Below are 17,305 nucleotides of genomic sequence, written 5' to 3'. Positions count from 1 at the left end.
TGAAAACTCCCCTAGTATTTTTGGAAGGATCACACTCGAGAAAAGTGTGATAGTTCAATTTAATTTCTAAATTAAGTCAAAAGCCTTTAAGAATTTCCCTCGAAGATGGACATTCGAAGAAAAGTATTTTCTGCTACAAGCATAAAGTCTGGAAGAGTGTTTTTTGAAGATTAATGCAGAGAAACTCAAAAAGAAATACTCCCTCCGATTACATTTATAAATAAATAATTTCTTTTTTAGATTCATTGAATGATTATTGCATCTTTACTATAATGTAGTTTAGATGCATCATGAAAAATAAATAGTTATTTATAAATGTGACTGGATAAATTATTTCTAAAGATATTCCTCTCCTTTTTTGTTACTTTAATCCCAAAGGTGGATGCCCCGTTGTCTTTAAAACAATACTGTCTCATCTCTCTTTTGGGAAGCTTGTATAAGCTTCTTTCAAAAGTTTTGGCGAAGAGACTTTCAAAGGTGATGAATTCTATTATCTCGGCTTCTCAATCGGCTTTTTTGAAGGGGAGACATTTGGTTGATGGAGTATTAATTGTTAATGAAGTGGTTGATTTGGCGAAAAGGGTGAAACATGAATGCTTGATCCTTAAGGTGAACTTTGAAAAGGCCTACGACTAGGTAGATTGGGGTTTTCGTGATTATATGATGAAAAGGGTGGGGATGGAGGATAAATGGATTAGATGGATGAAGACTTTTGTTTTCGGAGGTAATATGTCTATTTTAGTAAATGGGAGCCCAACCGAGGAGATAAGTGTGCAAAGAGGCCTCAAGCAAGGTGATCCGCTAGCCCCGTTTTTGTTTCTTTTGGTAGCCAAAGGTTTTAGTAGTTTGATGACAAATGCGGTTAATCACAATTTGTTTAGAGGCTTTGAGGTGAAAAGGGGCGGAATGGTGGTTTCTCATTTGCAGTATGCCGATGACACTTTATGTATTGGAGAACCAACGGTTGAGAATCTTTCGTTGTTGAAAGCCGTTCTTAGAGATTTTGAAATGGCATCGGGGTTGAAAGTTAACTTCCATAAATGTTCGTTAATTGGTATCAACGTTAATAGAGACTTTATGGAGGCGGCGTGCCGATTCTTACATTGTCAAGAGGAAGCAATTCCTTTCAAATATTTGGGGTTGCCGGTAGGAGCCAATTCAAGGAAGTTGTCAACTTGGGAGCCTTTGTTGGATCAATTGAAGAAACGACTCAATTCATGGGGAAATAAATATGTGAGTCTAGGAGGTATAATTGTTCTTTTGAATTCCATTTTAAACGCCATCCCCATCTTCTACTTATCCTTCTTGAAGATTCCGGCTAATGTCCTTGAGAAGGTTATCCGGATCCAAAGAGAGTTTCTTTGGGGAGGGGTTGGAGGAGGTAGGAAAGTTTGTTGGGTAAAATGGAGGAAGGTGTGTCAACCTAGAAGTAAGGGAGGCCTTGGAGTAAGCGATGTGAAGTTGGTGAATTTGAGCCTTTTGGCAAAGTGGAAATGGCGACTACTTCAAGAGGAGCAACCTCTTTGGAAGAGGGTTTTGGTGGAAAAATATGGTGACAATGTTAGTGGTTTGGCATCTAGTGATGTAGTTAGGTGGCCGCGCTTCACCTCTCTATGGTGGAGGAATCTAATCGTTGGAGGAGGGGAGTGGTGATTTTTGGTTTACAAAAAGGGTGTTGAGGAAATTAGCCGATGGAAGGAATACTAATTTTTGGAATGATAGGTGGGTAGGGATAGTTTTTGGAGGGGAGTGGTTGTGTTTCGAGGAGGAGGAGAGGGGGGGGGGGGGGGGGGGGGGGGCACTTGGAATATAACGTGGAGGCGACATCCGTTCATTTGGGAAATAAATCTAATTGTTAATTTGATGTCCCATTTGGAGGAGGTTGTGTTTAGAGGGGAGAAGGATAGGTGGGTGTGGCTTCCGGATGATGGATGTTTATTCTCAGTGAAATCATCTTATTCCATTTTGGAAAATATCTTGCTTTTGGAGGAAGGTGTGGGAGATTTAAATGAGGGGGTTTTCTCTACTTTGGATGAGTCCGGCTCCGTCCAAAGTAGTGGCGTTTTCGTGGGCGTTACTCGTATTCCGGCGAAGGTCAATCTCGTAAATCGTCACATCTTAGCCCCGAATTCGTCCCTTCTTTGTGTGTTATGTGGGAGGCAAGTGGAGACATCTACTCATCTTTTCTTACATTGTGATGTATCCTCGTTAATTTGGCGTGGCATATTGAATTGGCTTGAGATTAATTTTGTTACTCCACATAACTTGTTTATGCAATTCGATTGTTGGAATAGAGAAGTAATTTCCAAGAGACTAAAGAAGGGGCTTTGGTTGATTTGGAAGGAAAGAAATGCAAGGATCTTCAACAACCAAACGAAGGAGGTTGAGGATTTAGTGGATGAGATCAAAGCGGTTTCTTGGGTTTGGACGTTGAGTAGATTAAAGATAGCCTCATTCCTCTTTTATGAGTGGACTTGGAATCCTAGAGAGTGCCTAAATAGAAGATGAATGGGCTTGTGTATAGCATTGTTTTTGTGGTGTTTTGCTTTGTTGTAGCGCCTTCCTTTAACTGGCCTTATTTGCTGCCCTGGCCCTTCGCTGTGTTACAGTAGGCAAGGGTCTTTGTTTTGTAACAACTTCCCACTTTTGCACTACTGGTGTGTGCTGATCATATATATATATATATATATATATATATATATATATAAGCCGATTCTAAAAAAAACCATGTGGAGACCGTAGAAGAAGTTTTAAAGAAGTGGTTATTCTTGAGAAGTTACCAAGGACTGAAATTCGCTAAGACTAACTTTAATTGGGCACTAACTTTAATTGAACTTTCGTTAACTTGTGTTCCACTAGTTATAAGGTGATTCGCTAAGACTAACTTTTAAAGCAAGAAATGTGCTAATATAAGGTGATTCTCAATTAGTTATAAATCAACTAAAACATAATTACAAATGTTAAAACCCTAATTTATTGAAATGTTTCAAAATAACTAAAAGGCTATTTTCAAAGGTTGATGTAGTGAGTGGTTCGTGAATATATTCCTCGAATAGAAAAGTTCTAGGCAAATGAACTATCCCAAAATACTTTTGGATATAAAATCCTAAGCAAACATTTTGATAAGATTATTGAGTTTCAAAGAGCTATATCATAATATGATTTCATATTCAGAACATAAATACATTAGAACCAAGAGTTTGAAGGCTAGAGATTGTTGAATATCTAAAATACCCTACTTCGAATTATAGCAATAAATTGAAATATAAAGCTTTGTTCTACATCATAATTGGTGATGAACTGTATGTACAAATGTCTGATGGAACTTTAGCAAGATGCTTAAGTGAAGAAGATGCTTATGTGGCTTTGGTTAAAGTACATGACGGTATGGAAAATGAATTGGGAAATGGAAAACAATTTTTCCAGTTGATACTAAAACTCGAGGATCTGGGAAATGGTTCCCGAATTAGGAAGGGCCTTTCGTCATTGAGTTTTTTTTTTCTTCTTCTTCTTCTAATAATGCATATTTGATTCAAGATATAGGTTTGAGCAATCGAGAAATGTAAATTAATGGACAATATTTAAAATACCATAAACAAGACATTCATGAGATTAAAATGACTAATATTATTTTAAGTGGATTCTAGAGTGAGGGTTTAATTAAATCACACACCGGTGGACCACCATAAATAACAATAAGAGCCATTAGATTAATTGAGTTCATATAGTTTATTTTTTTTGAAAGAATTGAGTTCATATATCTTATTATTCACCATATACACCGAATCACATTTATCTTTTTCCTCTCTCCCCCTCTTTCTCCCCTTTATCCCCTCTATTCCTTGAATTTTTAAATTAATCTCAACGCTAGAATGGCAGTGATGGTAACAACCACAAATCAATCAGTTTTACTGAGAAAAAAAACTCATGACATATTTTAGAACAGTATCACTCACACACTCTAATCCAACAAAAGTGATTTTGTGAAAATTAGGAATATAATAAAAAGAAAGTAAAGAGAATAGAAATTCAATTGTCCTACGTATGATTATTTTATACAATCTTGTGCTTTTGGTGATGGATTTTTCCTTGAATACACAAACTTTCGTTAGAATTTGGAGGCATTTCTTTTGGTTTAATTTTTGGGTATATGTGTTATTGTTTGATATAATTTACCAATACACTACTAGAACATGGTAACCAAACCGCCAACAAGACACATTGTTGAACTAGTTGATGAAGGAGAGTATAATAAGAGGCCACATTTGCACCCTGAATGTTGAAAAAGGGTAAGCAAATTGAAACGGGATTTGAAATCTCAAACAAGCGTTTCTTGGAACAAATGGAGACCAAGCTCTGCCATGGTCCTTGTGCAACACAAAGTCAGATTTGCTAGGGCTAGAGAAAGAGAGAGGAGAGACATGATCGAGTGTGGTTATGACTATTGAGATCATATAGACTTATTTAATCTAATGGTCAATTAAAGTGGTACATCGGTGAGGGGCTTAATTGAGCCCTCACCTTAGAATCTACCATTATTATAAGAAAAAAGTGTAGGGTAAATATCCAATATACTTTTTTTTTTTTTAGGGAGGTAAATGGCCAATATACTATATTTCAAATAACATTAAAAAAAGAAAGGCTCCCTGACCAAAAAAAATAAAAAAAAAGGCTAAAATGCATTTTTGACCCCCAAATTTAAAAATAGCACTTTTGACCCCCTATATTTCACCCCCTTTGCAAAATCATGACCCCCTTGATTTTGATCTAGTCAAAGCTGATGTGGACACTTTTTTTTATAAAATATTGTCAACTGTTCAGACACTTGACTAAGAAATAACATCATTCCTTATTATCTAGCTACTAAGAAGATAAAAGTTTTTCACTATTCAAACCAAAACCCATTTTAATTTTTTGGTGTCGGATTGTTTTAAATCCAAGTTGATAAACTTGAATCTATAGATAATTTGAAATCAAAAGCGACAGAGAATGAGGACAAAAACCTACTTCAAATGCAAATTCGAAATCAGAAATTTAAGAAAAAATAGCTTCAAATCTAAACTCAAACCCCAAAATAATAGCCCCAAATTTAATTGGTTGAAGTTATTTCTTTTGACGTCGGTGATGCCGCTGTATTGTCAATAAGAAATCGAAAAGCTTGCAAAAATCTTGATCCATGCTATCAAAATCAAAGCAAATCGTGCTTGATTGTTTAAGTGGTTCTTCAAACAAAACAAAAAAAAGAAACAAAAGTAAGATTTGATATGTGATGAAATTTTGATTGAGGCTAACGGTGGTGAAGGGTATGAAAATGGTCTTTCTAGAGTGAGATTTTGAAGGTGAATATGTTGAAAGATGGTGATGGAAGAAGAAGTAGAGGTTGAAATTCACTAGAAGCAGATAGAAAATTCTTCAGGTGGGAGAAGAAGATATTGTTCTTGTTTATTTATTTTTAATTTAAACTATTTTTCACATATGTATGTAGTTGGAATTTTTTTTATATAAAAATGTCCACATCAGCTTTGACAAGGTCAAAATCAAGGGGCGCTATAGTTTTGCAAAGGGGGTGAAACTTAGGGGTTCAAAAGTGCTATTTTCAAACTTGGGAGGTCAAAATCGCAAGTTTTAAAAATTTGGGGGGGTCAGAAATACATTTTTGCCAAAAAGAAAAAAGGTAATATTAACATAACACAAGAAAATACATCTAAAGATTTGGAAGAGATGGGATTCTGGCCCAAGTTTGTTCCAAGTTATTATTTTTCTTACCAGCCACATCACAAACCCTCGCTGCAAAATTCAAATTTCATAAAAGATCAGACTAGGTTGTACAAGACTCTACAAACTCCATATCAATGTCATGGAGAATATATTTGGTTGCAGCAATAGCTTCCATTTCTTCCTCTTTCGAAGTTCTTCTTTTGGTAAGTTGATAGCATTATCGACTATCATTTGATTTTCTTAAAGCTTATCGAGGTTAGAAGAAACATTGCTACAATGATCACTCAAGTGGTTTGAACGAGCACGAGAAATGAGATATTATTCTCAATTATTGCCTAGAGAAATGAAGAGGGCACATGTATATGCAAATTTTGAATGATAGTATTTTAAGCGAACTAAGTCCAATATCTTTGAAGATCGAGAACAAGTCAAAAGTTTGAAGAGTATATTATTTCGAATAAGATATTAAGAAGTAGCGTCCAGAGTTACTCAAAGAATTCAAATTACACAACTTCTAAAAATTGCATATGAATTGTATCCAAGAAGTTTTCCACGCAACAATTATGAGCTTTTCAACGCCGGTGATTTAAATTCAAAGAAGAACCTTGCAGAAAAAGACTCTTGGAACGTTAGTAGACATGTGACATCCAAGCAACATATATATATATATATATATATATATATATATAGAGTTAGTTAGTTAGTTTATTTTCTAATTTTAAAAATTGTAGAATCAAACACAATGCAAATGAGATCATTTCCGTTTGATAAAACTTCGCCTAAGGGGATAACACATCCGCTATCATATATGATAACTTTTTACTCATAACTTTAAAAGAATGATGGATGAAACTCAATCACATCTTTATTATTAGATTTTTCTCTTTTGTAGGCTTCGTTCCTTTATTTTCCCTTTCTTGTGCATTTATTCTTTCACGTTTTATGCCCATAATTTCTTCATTATCCAATTGTGCGCTTGTGATCTAAAACTTATCAGCTAAAAATTCTATAAGATCTAACTTAAATCATAGATTGATCTTCTGAATTCATTTGTTGGAGAGAAAGATTTTCACCACAACACATTCTTACCAATTAGATAATTTTTTTGTTCTTCAAAGTAAAAATCTCTTGGAAGTCAACAAATTTAAGTTTTTAAGTCCCAATAAATATATCAAAGTTCATTTTTCATCCTCATAAAATAGGTGATATGTTTTTTTTCTGCTGTACTCTCATGTCTAAATTTGAGTTCTGAAAGTTAAGCTACAAAAGATCCAATCGTTAAATAGTACTCCCTCCATTCCTTTTTAAGTGTCGTTTTAGAAAATTTTCACGAAAATAGCAAATTTTATTTTTTCACATTTTCTTCCTATTATATCCTCAATTTAATCCACCAATATATCTCTATTTTTTTGGCACACACTTTATCTTTCCAATAAATTTAATATGTTATATTTTTTCCATAACATAAGACCATAACAAACATTTGTTACTTACTATCTTTTTCTCCAACAAATTCTTTTTTTTTTTGCACACTCTCTCTCATAACAAATAATTGTCAATTTTTTAAATATTGCACATCTCTTTAATTAATTTAAGTCAATATAAAAATTATTTCAACTTCACATTAATCAAAAGTTAAGAAAAAATTAACTTTCCTCCAACTCCTTTAATCAAAATTAAGGTTTCAACTATGACTTCAACCAATGTTAGATCCGCACTGGATGAAGATAACTTAGTAGAGCAGATAGAAAAGAGCAACAATGGTATTGGTACAATATTTATCTCTTTACATTTGTTTAAATATGAAGATAACAAGAAACAAATTTTGTTTTTTAAAAAATAAACTTTAGTTTTTCAAATATATATCATTAATTAGTTTTATTAAAAAAGATAAGATTAACCAAACAAAGAAAAAGATACGAGTAATTGATAAAGAGTATAATTGACAAATCGTACCCTTAAAATATCAAGACGACAGTTAAATAGAACAAAAAATTCACCCTAAAACGATACTTAAAAAGGAACGGAGGAAGTAAAATATAATTGAAATGAAAATTTATAATATACCTTTGAAGCTGCATATCTCTAAAATAAAATACATGGCACAAAAAAAAAAACTTTCAATGAAAATTGATCCGTTGATAAGGAGTTGGTTTGTGAGTTGAACTCTCGGTGCCAACCTGAGATAGGTGATATATAAGTAGCTCCGTTTACCCGTCGATAAATTTAACTCATGGTGTCAATGCAAGTATCTGATTTTGTAGGTACATCTGTTAGCGCGCAGATGAGTCTTAACAACTGTTTGACTCTTATGAACTCCGGAGCCGAATTCGAATAAACTTTCAATTACAATAAATAGATAAAATTAAAAAGGAAAATTTTCATTATTACAATTTAAAATAAAAAATAAAAAACAAAATAATTTTGTTTAGGGTTATGCTTTTCACAACCGCTACTGTTTGATTCCAGGTTCTTCTCCTTCTATTCAATCACCTCCTCCATTTACTTAATCATTTTTCTCTTACTGAAATATGATACAATGTGAGAATGTTACTGAAATATTTCTTGATCAGGGAATGGCTGGGGTGTTGAGTGAGGAGTCTGGAGTGGGAACTTCACGTGTGCAGCAGCAGGTTGAGAATGAAATCACGCCTACTTTGGCTCCTTACCGCGACACGGACGAAGACGATGGTGGTATATTCAATTTTTTCCTTAGTGTAATTCTACTGGTGTTGGTGTTGTTTTATTGCATGCATGTGTTGTTGTTTATCCAATTCTACTCTTGTTGTTGTTTTATTGCATGTATGTGTTTGTGTTTTCTAGGTGAGAAATAGATGCTAGGGTTTGTGTTGCGCCGTTCAGCTTCATCTTTCATCCATTGAATTCCGTTTGCTAATTACTGTTCAATGTGATGAGTTTCTCCTTGTATCATGTATTATTTGTATTGTTTGGATCCAAATGCCATTTTGTTCAATACGTGGACTTTTGCGCTGCTTGACTCTTGTTGCCAATTGGATTTGTGTTGAATTTTGGACAATTGGTAACCAATCCACTCATCATCGTTGCGGTTTCACAACACTGGAAATTAAAGGAGATATGTTATGCATGAAGATAACACATCACATATGTGAAAAGACTCTTGTGGACTGCCAAAGGCGGTTGAGCAACACCTTCTCTTCTAGGGCCATTTTTTCTTTGCTTTCCTTATTTTTTTTGGTTTCCCCCCATTTATATATATATATTTTCTCGGTGGCATAGAATGAGGGTGTTTATGCTTCAGACTCACCTTGATGCCTCGCCTATCTCTTAGCCTATAAAATAAAAGTTTTCTAGGTGAGGTATAGGGATGGTAATTGTGGTATAAAGAATACTTGAATTAGATTGTGTGACAATATTTCCATAAAAAAATTGTAAAAATCTTACTTCTTCTTCTCTTCGTAGAACAAAAACCTTCTGAGTTATATGGGAAATATACATGGAAGATAGAAAAGTTTAACCAGATTACCAAAAGGGAACTTCGCAGTAATGCATTTGAAGTTGGAGGCTACAAATGGTATGAGGGTCTAGATAAACTTATAGAAACGTGTAGTTTCACTCTGACTTACAGTTTTACTCTTTTAGAACTATTTATATGCAGGAATGTGTTGTTATGCTTGTATTATCCCGAGTCATTCATGACAGCAGTTTTACCTTGAGTTTTGATAAAATGTCGGTGTACTGTAATTTTTTGTAGATTATATCTCTGAGATGTCCTGATTTGCTAGGGCATTAAATAAATAATAAATTAAATTATTCATTTAATCAAGGAAAGCACGATGAATTTGGACGATTGAGATCCTCCATGGGAACAATGGAAAAAAAGGAAAGGAAGAGAATTATCAGTTGAGCACATTTGCACAATCCTTCTGTATATTTGTCAACACCCTTTAAGAAAGATTGCATGCTTTGCACCGTTTAGAAGTCAATCATCTAATTCCATATGAGCTTCTAAGATAACAAAATATCCTTCAAGATACAGGGTTTATGCTCCAACCAAATTCATAATATCATTGGCACAAATCACACGTTGACTTAAAATTTAGAAACTGGCCTGTATCACACATTGGCTTTTAAAAACTGGCCTCTTCAGTTCCACTTCTAAGTATTGACCTAAAAGGATGAACAAGAAATGTACATGTCATGATTACAAATGACAGGGTAAAGAGCAAGACATAATGTACATATCAGGGAAACAACTTTATGTGATCTGTGATCCTGTAGTATTAATTCTATCAAAGCACCACAGTTCAAATTATGTTTTGATTTTCGACAGAATCTTTCTTTGGTTATTGGCAGGTATATTTTAATTTATCCACAAGGATGTGACGTTAGCGATCATCTCTCACTATTTCTGTGTGTAGCTAATCATGACAAACTTCTTCCAGGTAAAATCAATGATTTTTTTCCTTGAGTTTAAATTAATAATTGTTAGTTTTACTTACTAAAGTTTGTTCCATAGTATTTGGCTTATTTTTCCTTTTCTTTTTGGGATGATACAGGATGGAGTCACTTTGCGCAATTTACAATAGCCGTTATCAATAAAGACTCAAAGAAATCAAAATATTCTGGTATGTTGGCTAATAATTGGCTTAGTTACTGGAGATTACAATTTCTTCTGTCATCATTACTCATCATTTGTTCTTGAGTTTTTCAGATACATTGCACCGATTTTGGAAGAAGGAGCATGACCGGGGATGGAAAAAGTTTATGGAGCTGTCAAAGGTGAATGGGCATGACGGATTTGTCGATTATTCTGACAATTTGATAATAAAAGCTCAAGTTCAAGTCATCAGGTATTCCATACTTAAATTTATGTTATTTAAGACTCCAAAGTTTGGCATGCCATCCATTTTATGACTGTTTGATCAGATGGGATAATCTTGTCATCTTGTTTGCCTTTTTAATTCAGACGTGTGAACATTTTATTTGTTATTGGTTGCTGATGCAGGGAGAAACCAGACAGGCCTTTCCGTTGCCTTGATTGTCAATATAGGAGAGAACTAGTTAAGGTATATTTGACAAATGTAGAACAAATTTGTCGGCGTTTTGTGGAGGAAAGACGAAGCAAGCTTGGGAAGTTGATAGAGGATAAAGCTAGGTGGTTGAGGTATATGCTCTCCTTTGATAATGCTTGGTGTCTCACTTCTGGCATATATGCATTGTCTATTATGTCACACATGATGTATTTTGTAATTACCATCTTGCGCTAAAGTGTCTCACATCTTCCTTAAAATATATTTTGGGTTGATTTACTTCATCTTCCATCGATAAAGGTGAAAAAGTTTGGTCAATTTGAGAAGAAAAGATACAGAAGTGGGTGAATTCCATTAATACGTCTAATTGTTGACCATGGTTTGATGTATTATAAATACCCATGGTTTGTGCCTAGTTTTGAAACTAAATCTGATTTTCATAATGCCATTTCTTATTTATTACAACGACACTGTTTCCTGATTTAATTAATTAATATAATGTAATAGTATCCATTGTCAGACCTTCAAATTGTGGGTGTCTGATTTTATAAGTTGATCAAACAGTTATTTGCAACATTTACAGTTTCTCTGCTTTCTGGAGTAAAATTGATCAAACATCTAGGCGCCGCATATCTAGGGAGAAGACAGATGTAATTTTGAAAGTAGTAGTGAAACACTTCTTTATCATGAAAGATATCACCTCTACTTTGGTAATGGAGTCCTTGTATAGTGGATTGAAGGCTCTCGAGGGTCAGACTAGCAAAAAAGAATGGAAAAAATTGTTGGATTCTGAAAAAATACCAACACCTATTGTTCGCGTTGAGAATGACATGTTTGTACTGGTGGATGATGTTTTACTGCTTCTTGAAAGGGCTGCTACAGAACCGCTCCCTCCAAAAGATGAAAAGGGTCCCCAAAATTGTACGAAGGTAAGATTTAGAATAATATTTGTTAAAGCAACTAAGGATTTACTTGATGACAGTTAAAAGATGTTGATATGGTTGAGCATTGAGCCAATTGAAATGTGATGGGTTCAAATATGGATTAGTTTATTCTAAAGTTGCACATGCTTGATAGCTTGATATTGAATTTTTTAGTATTTGCTCACCACTAACTGAAATATTCCCTTTCCAACTGAATTCATTTTAGGCCGTGTTTCCTTTTTTTCTTTACCATATCTCGTAGATGTTAATTAATGATAGTGTACATTTTTACATGTATAATTTAGAAAGAAACAAACCTATCCTGCTCGTATTTGAAGCATATATTAGGTATCTGAAATGGTATCTTCGGTAACAAGGAAGTGCCAAAAGGGCTCTGAAATCCTTTTGATTGCTAAGGACCTGTTTCCCATGTTCTTGCAGAATGGACACTCTGGGGAGGATTTCGACAAAGATTGTATTGAGCATGATGAAAGGTGTCTCACAGAATTAGGGCGCATGACTTTGGAAATATTTGTCCTTAACTATATATTCAGGTATCATACACAATATTTAGTTTCATTCTCTGCATTTCTCAACTTAACTAATTGTTTATACACTCCCGGATTTTGTCTCTCTGTCTGTGCACCGTTTATTCGCTAAAATTACTTGGGAGTAGACTCCACTAATTTAATCAGTTGGTTTTGTTGCGGTTATGGTTTTGGCGGTTTCCAGTTTGTAAGAGATGATCAGTACAAGGATAGCTCCTATGTGATTTCAGATGTATTTCAAGAGATTGTCAAATTCTATTTGGCTCCTATGTGATTTCAGTACATGGGTTCACTGCATCTGTACCACACTTTTTATTTATTTGTGCTCTTTACATTTATGTATTAAATTTAAATGCATGTAGTTAGAAATCCTAATTCCTAATTTCATGTATATATGCAGCAACAAAATTGAAGTTGCTTATCAGGAAGCAGTTGCTCTAAAGAGACAAGAAGAACTCATCCGTGAAGAAGAAGAGGCATCATGGAAAGCTGAAAATGATCAGAAAACAAAACGTGGAGCAAATGAGAGGAAAAAGAAGTCAAAGAAAAAGCAGGTTGTGTTACAATTTGATTTCACAAATGCTAAATGCTAATGCATTATCTTGTTCTCTTGTTAATTGTGTTTCGTTGACTATTTATCAGACTGAAATGCAATTGTTTGACTTGTTAATATTATGATTTTAGGCATTTATAATTCTATAAGGCTAATGCATAATGTTTGTTACAATTGTTAGTTTTTCACATACTTTTTTTTATTGCAGGTTGGTGGAAAATTAATGAAGAGCCTTGACTTAGATATTTTGAATTTAGGTTCTTGACTTTGATATTTTGTAAATGGAACTTAGGCTCTTGGTGAGCCTAACTTATGATTTTGATGCATTTAGGCTCTTGAACCTTGTTATTTTGTGAGCTGTGACTTTAGTTAATTTAGGACCTTGTACTTTGGTTATTTCTTTTTTATGCTTGCAAGCATTTTATGCAATTTTAAGCCCTGAAACTTTGGTTATTTTGATGCTTGCAAAGTTATTTGCAAGTATTTTATGATTTTGATATTCTCATTTATGTTATGTTTATGTATTTGATTTTAACAAATATAGTAAGATAAGTTACACTATCTATTAGGGACTCAGCGACCGGCTTACATTCTGTTTCGAACACCATAGATTGTAATCCCTTATTAATAGCCACTATGATGGATTCAAGGAGACCAATAGCTACAACTTCCATGGCAGTTGCCTTGTATTGCATCCAACATTATTTTCCAGAAAGAAAAGCCCCATATAGTCTCCAAAGAACATTCCATAACTCATGATTGTGCTTTGTTAAAGGTGGCACAATCAACATTACACTTTACTGTGATGAGGTTTGGCCCATGCACAAGAGTGATTTGTACCGTGGATATTGGAAGTTTTGCTCTTTGCATACAACCTCATTCGTTCGTAATATCCTTTGCTCGCGTGACAATGATCTAAGGAGAGGTTGTCATCGCCTTGCCACAATTTTATGTTTCGCTTTTTCCACATAAAATATGTGCATATGCATATCAGTAAAATACGTGCATATGAATGGATATGATAATCTGCCAAATAAATCAAAGAACATGTCAGTAAAATATGTGCATATGCATATCGCAAGTCACCCAATTATCACCACTAGCTACACATACTGCTCCATTCAACATGATTTGTGAGGAGGAGATGAATCAATGAGCGAATTCATACAAAATTATATATGCAGATTTCACAGTAGTCATCAAGTTTATAAATTACATTGTTCTAGGTAGTAATGAAAATGCATGCTTTAGAGAGATTACATTTTATTTTTGTTTCAACTAAGACGAGAGAGAGGAACTATTTTTTTTCTTTCTTTCTTTGCTTATGAAGAGAAGCAGTAGAGGATCCAAGACCAAGAGTCACACCATTTCGGGACCAACTAAGTCAAAGACTTTATGTACTCAATTATTTTTTTCTTTCCAAGTCAACAGTATGTATAATACTGAAATGAATGATTATCATTATGTCAAGTAGAAAATAATCTTGGAGGTCAACAAATGAGTATTTAATCCAGGTCTCTTATCAAAAAGAGGCGTCGTCGTGATATGCATTCAAGTTCCTTCAAATTCAGTTAACTAAGCAGGAAAGACTTTCATACATAAGATTTTAATTGTATATATTTCTATGGTATTATACCATTGTGTAATTATAATAAGATTATTTCCCCCTTTCAAATTTATGTTCATAATTTGTCCCAAAAAAAAATCATAATAATTTGTGAAAAAAAATATAGTAAGATTATTTCCTAAAATATCCACAAATGTGCTTATATGTATACATTTTCAAATAAGTTTCGGAAGTTAAAGTAAACTAAACTATATATTAGTTTTTTCGGATAATTCAAGAGACTAATATCTCAAGTTGAAAAAGAAGTAGTAACACTCTTGCTTAAAATTTTCATTATTGAATTCTGAAAGATACTCAAACGCAACAGAGATTTTGAGGATGTAATGTCTAAACATTTTTTTAATAAGAAAATGATATCACATACGAAAACTAAGAAACAAGATGAGGGAAGAAGAAGATCCTTTTACAATTACCAGAATCTAATAAAAATAAAGAAGAACGGGGTATGAAACTCTATAAAATCAAGCTCGCCACCATGTTCAAGATTTGCAATACAATCAACGCAACGACTAGCTTCTCAGTAAATGTGCTTGATCTCACAATTTCAATATAATCAATCCACGAGGGATGAATCTTCTTGAATAGTCCATCTTCTTATGCTTTGTGCCCCATCTAAAATCTAGAAGGGAGGGTTTAAAAGATTTATAATATTTTCTTAGAGAGATTAAGAGTTAGAATGAAAGACACGAGATCATACTAGTTTGGTCACATTTTTCCTTGCCTTGTGACCTAATCATGTCCTCTCACAACTTGTGAGTGTTTCTTTCATTTACAATATTAAATTTTTTTGAATTAATGTTCACAACAATAACTCTTTGAGCCCTCAAATTGTCTTTAATTCCCATTAAATCTTGAAATACTCAAATCTTGAAACCCTTCAAAATTTGGACCTCGATCTTCACCTTGAATCTGTCCAATTTCAATCTGAAGTCTTCGATTTGAATCTTCAATCCTTAATTTAATTGACCTTTTACATCATGAACGATAAAAAATCTTAAAACCCTAAATTCTCAATTTAGGTGAAAAGGATGTACTCTGTTTCCTTCAGATCTATAAAAGATTGAGCAATCCTTAATATATTTCATTGAAACACTAATGTACAAAGAATCCCTATCTAAACTTATAAGAATCTCACTCAAAGTTTGTGATCAAGAAGATTAAATTGAACCTCACAATGATGGATTTTAGAGTGAAATGAATGTTTAGATGTTCATGTGGCAATGGGTGAGGTTTAGATATGAATCAGTACCAGAAAAATAATTTAATGTATTAAAAATCTGAAAAATCACATGCATGATTAAGATTACATTAGTATGTTGATTTGAATCAACATTCTTAACCAATGCGATTCATATCACATTAATAGTTTGATTTGAATTTTAACTCTCTAATTGAAGTTTAAGACCTAAAATTTCTTAGGTGATTCGAATCACATAGCTAGATGATTCAAATCACTTCATTCTAATTCTAATTGACATCCTAAAACTTGAAAAAAGATAGGCGATTCAAGTCACCTTTAAGCATGATCGTTTCTTTTTTAAAAAATAAATTGTAATTCATTCAAACATAAGATGAACTGCAATGTTGCAAAATCAAATTGAGTAGACAATCTAATGGTGACCACTGACCTAATTAATTTACAATGCAAATATTTTTTTTCTTTCTATTATTATATATATTGTATGTAATTCATAAGAAGTCTCTCCCTATGCGTGTCTTTCTTCTATTCACATGATTATCAGATCAAACTAATACCCGTATAAACTATGACTGGACAAAAAATCAAAGTCTACAACGGTCGGAAGTGAGTTAGAGTTTTTCACTTTCAATTTTCTTGAGTGAGTCATTTTGGGCCCGAACTCGCCCAATGTTGTACTCTACGTGCGATATATACTCACATATCAACAACGATGAGGGTGAACCCAATCTACTAGCCATTCTCAAACAATGTACACAACCCTACAACTTTTCTACAACTAAAGTAGAATGCCCCATATGATATAAGAAGCCGCTAACATATATGCAATGTTCCGCAAATCGAGTGTTAACACTCTGAGTTTACGTTTTTAGGTACCAAAATCGTGTTAACTCTGAGGTAAACTCGGTTTCTAGTAAAATCGGGAGGCTTAACGAGTTTGACCGAGTTAACACTCACTAAACTCGTGTAAACTCGATCGAGTTTACTTCTAAAAAAAAAAAATTGGCCCTTTTTTTGGGTCCATTTTTTTCAAAACCCAATTCCTTTTCTACAAACCCAAAGACTGAAACGTTACTGAATAATTACATTTACGTTAACATGTTCCTGAAATGAAACATTTCTTTTTCTTTCTTCTCTGAGTTCTCAAACCATGAACAAGGGAGCACATATCAGTTAGGGTTGCGATTCCGACGGTGAAAATTCAGATTTCGACGCCGGTGATTGCGACATCGGTTAGGGTTGCGGGGGTGGTGTTTGTTGACCATTTGAAGAAATTAACTAGTTTATTTTTTAGATAGTTTTATTAACAATTTTTTGAACTTGTAAAACTTGGTTTTTTGGATGGTTTTATGGATGGAAGACTTATTTTATAAAAAAAAAATGGATGGAAGACTTATGAAACATATGATTTTGTGCGTTAATTTTTGTATTTTGATGCTAAGTTTAGCATAACGTTTTATTATGGTAGTTTGGTATAATTTGCCTTTGTAATTAAGTCATATTTTGTACTATTGACCTATTTACGATATTATATTAGCTTATATATATCTTGCATATAATAAATTTTATATTAATTTTTATTTTAGGTAAATTCGTACGAATTCTCGAGTCGAGTGTACGAGTCGAATTTACTTAGACAAAACGAGTTGAGGTAAATTCTCGAGTTATAAAACTTGCATATATGCATGCCCTTGGAACCATCATAAGTCGCAAGTCCAACGTAAAA

General features: G+C 33.6%; 1 protein-coding gene across 1 annotated transcript; it reads left to right on the top strand.

The window, feature by feature from the left end:
• The first annotated feature begins 1,863 nt into the window (after nucleotides 1-1,863).
• LOC25484397 (TNF receptor-associated factor homolog 1b) lies at nucleotides 1,864-13,019 on the top strand. Its single transcript, XM_039831025.1, has 11 exons — nucleotides 1,864-2,094; nucleotides 8,292-8,412; nucleotides 9,151-9,271; nucleotides 10,054-10,142; nucleotides 10,257-10,325; nucleotides 10,412-10,550; nucleotides 10,706-10,864; nucleotides 11,314-11,659; nucleotides 12,095-12,207; nucleotides 12,602-12,755; nucleotides 12,963-13,019. The coding sequence occupies exons 1-11, from the start codon at nucleotides 1,864-1,866 to the stop codon at nucleotides 13,017-13,019; spliced, it is 1,599 nt and encodes a 532-aa protein (XP_039686959.1).
• The last annotated feature ends 4,286 nt before the right edge of the window (nucleotides 13,020-17,305 follow it).

Source organism: Medicago truncatula, chromosome 1 (assembly GCF_003473485.1).
Source record: "Medicago truncatula cultivar Jemalong A17 chromosome 1, MtrunA17r5.0-ANR, whole genome shotgun sequence".
Taxonomy (NCBI): Eukaryota; Viridiplantae; Streptophyta; class Magnoliopsida; order Fabales; family Fabaceae; genus Medicago; species Medicago truncatula.
Note: the sequence above shows the minus strand (reverse complement) of the source record. Positions and strands in the feature narration are given on the sequence as shown.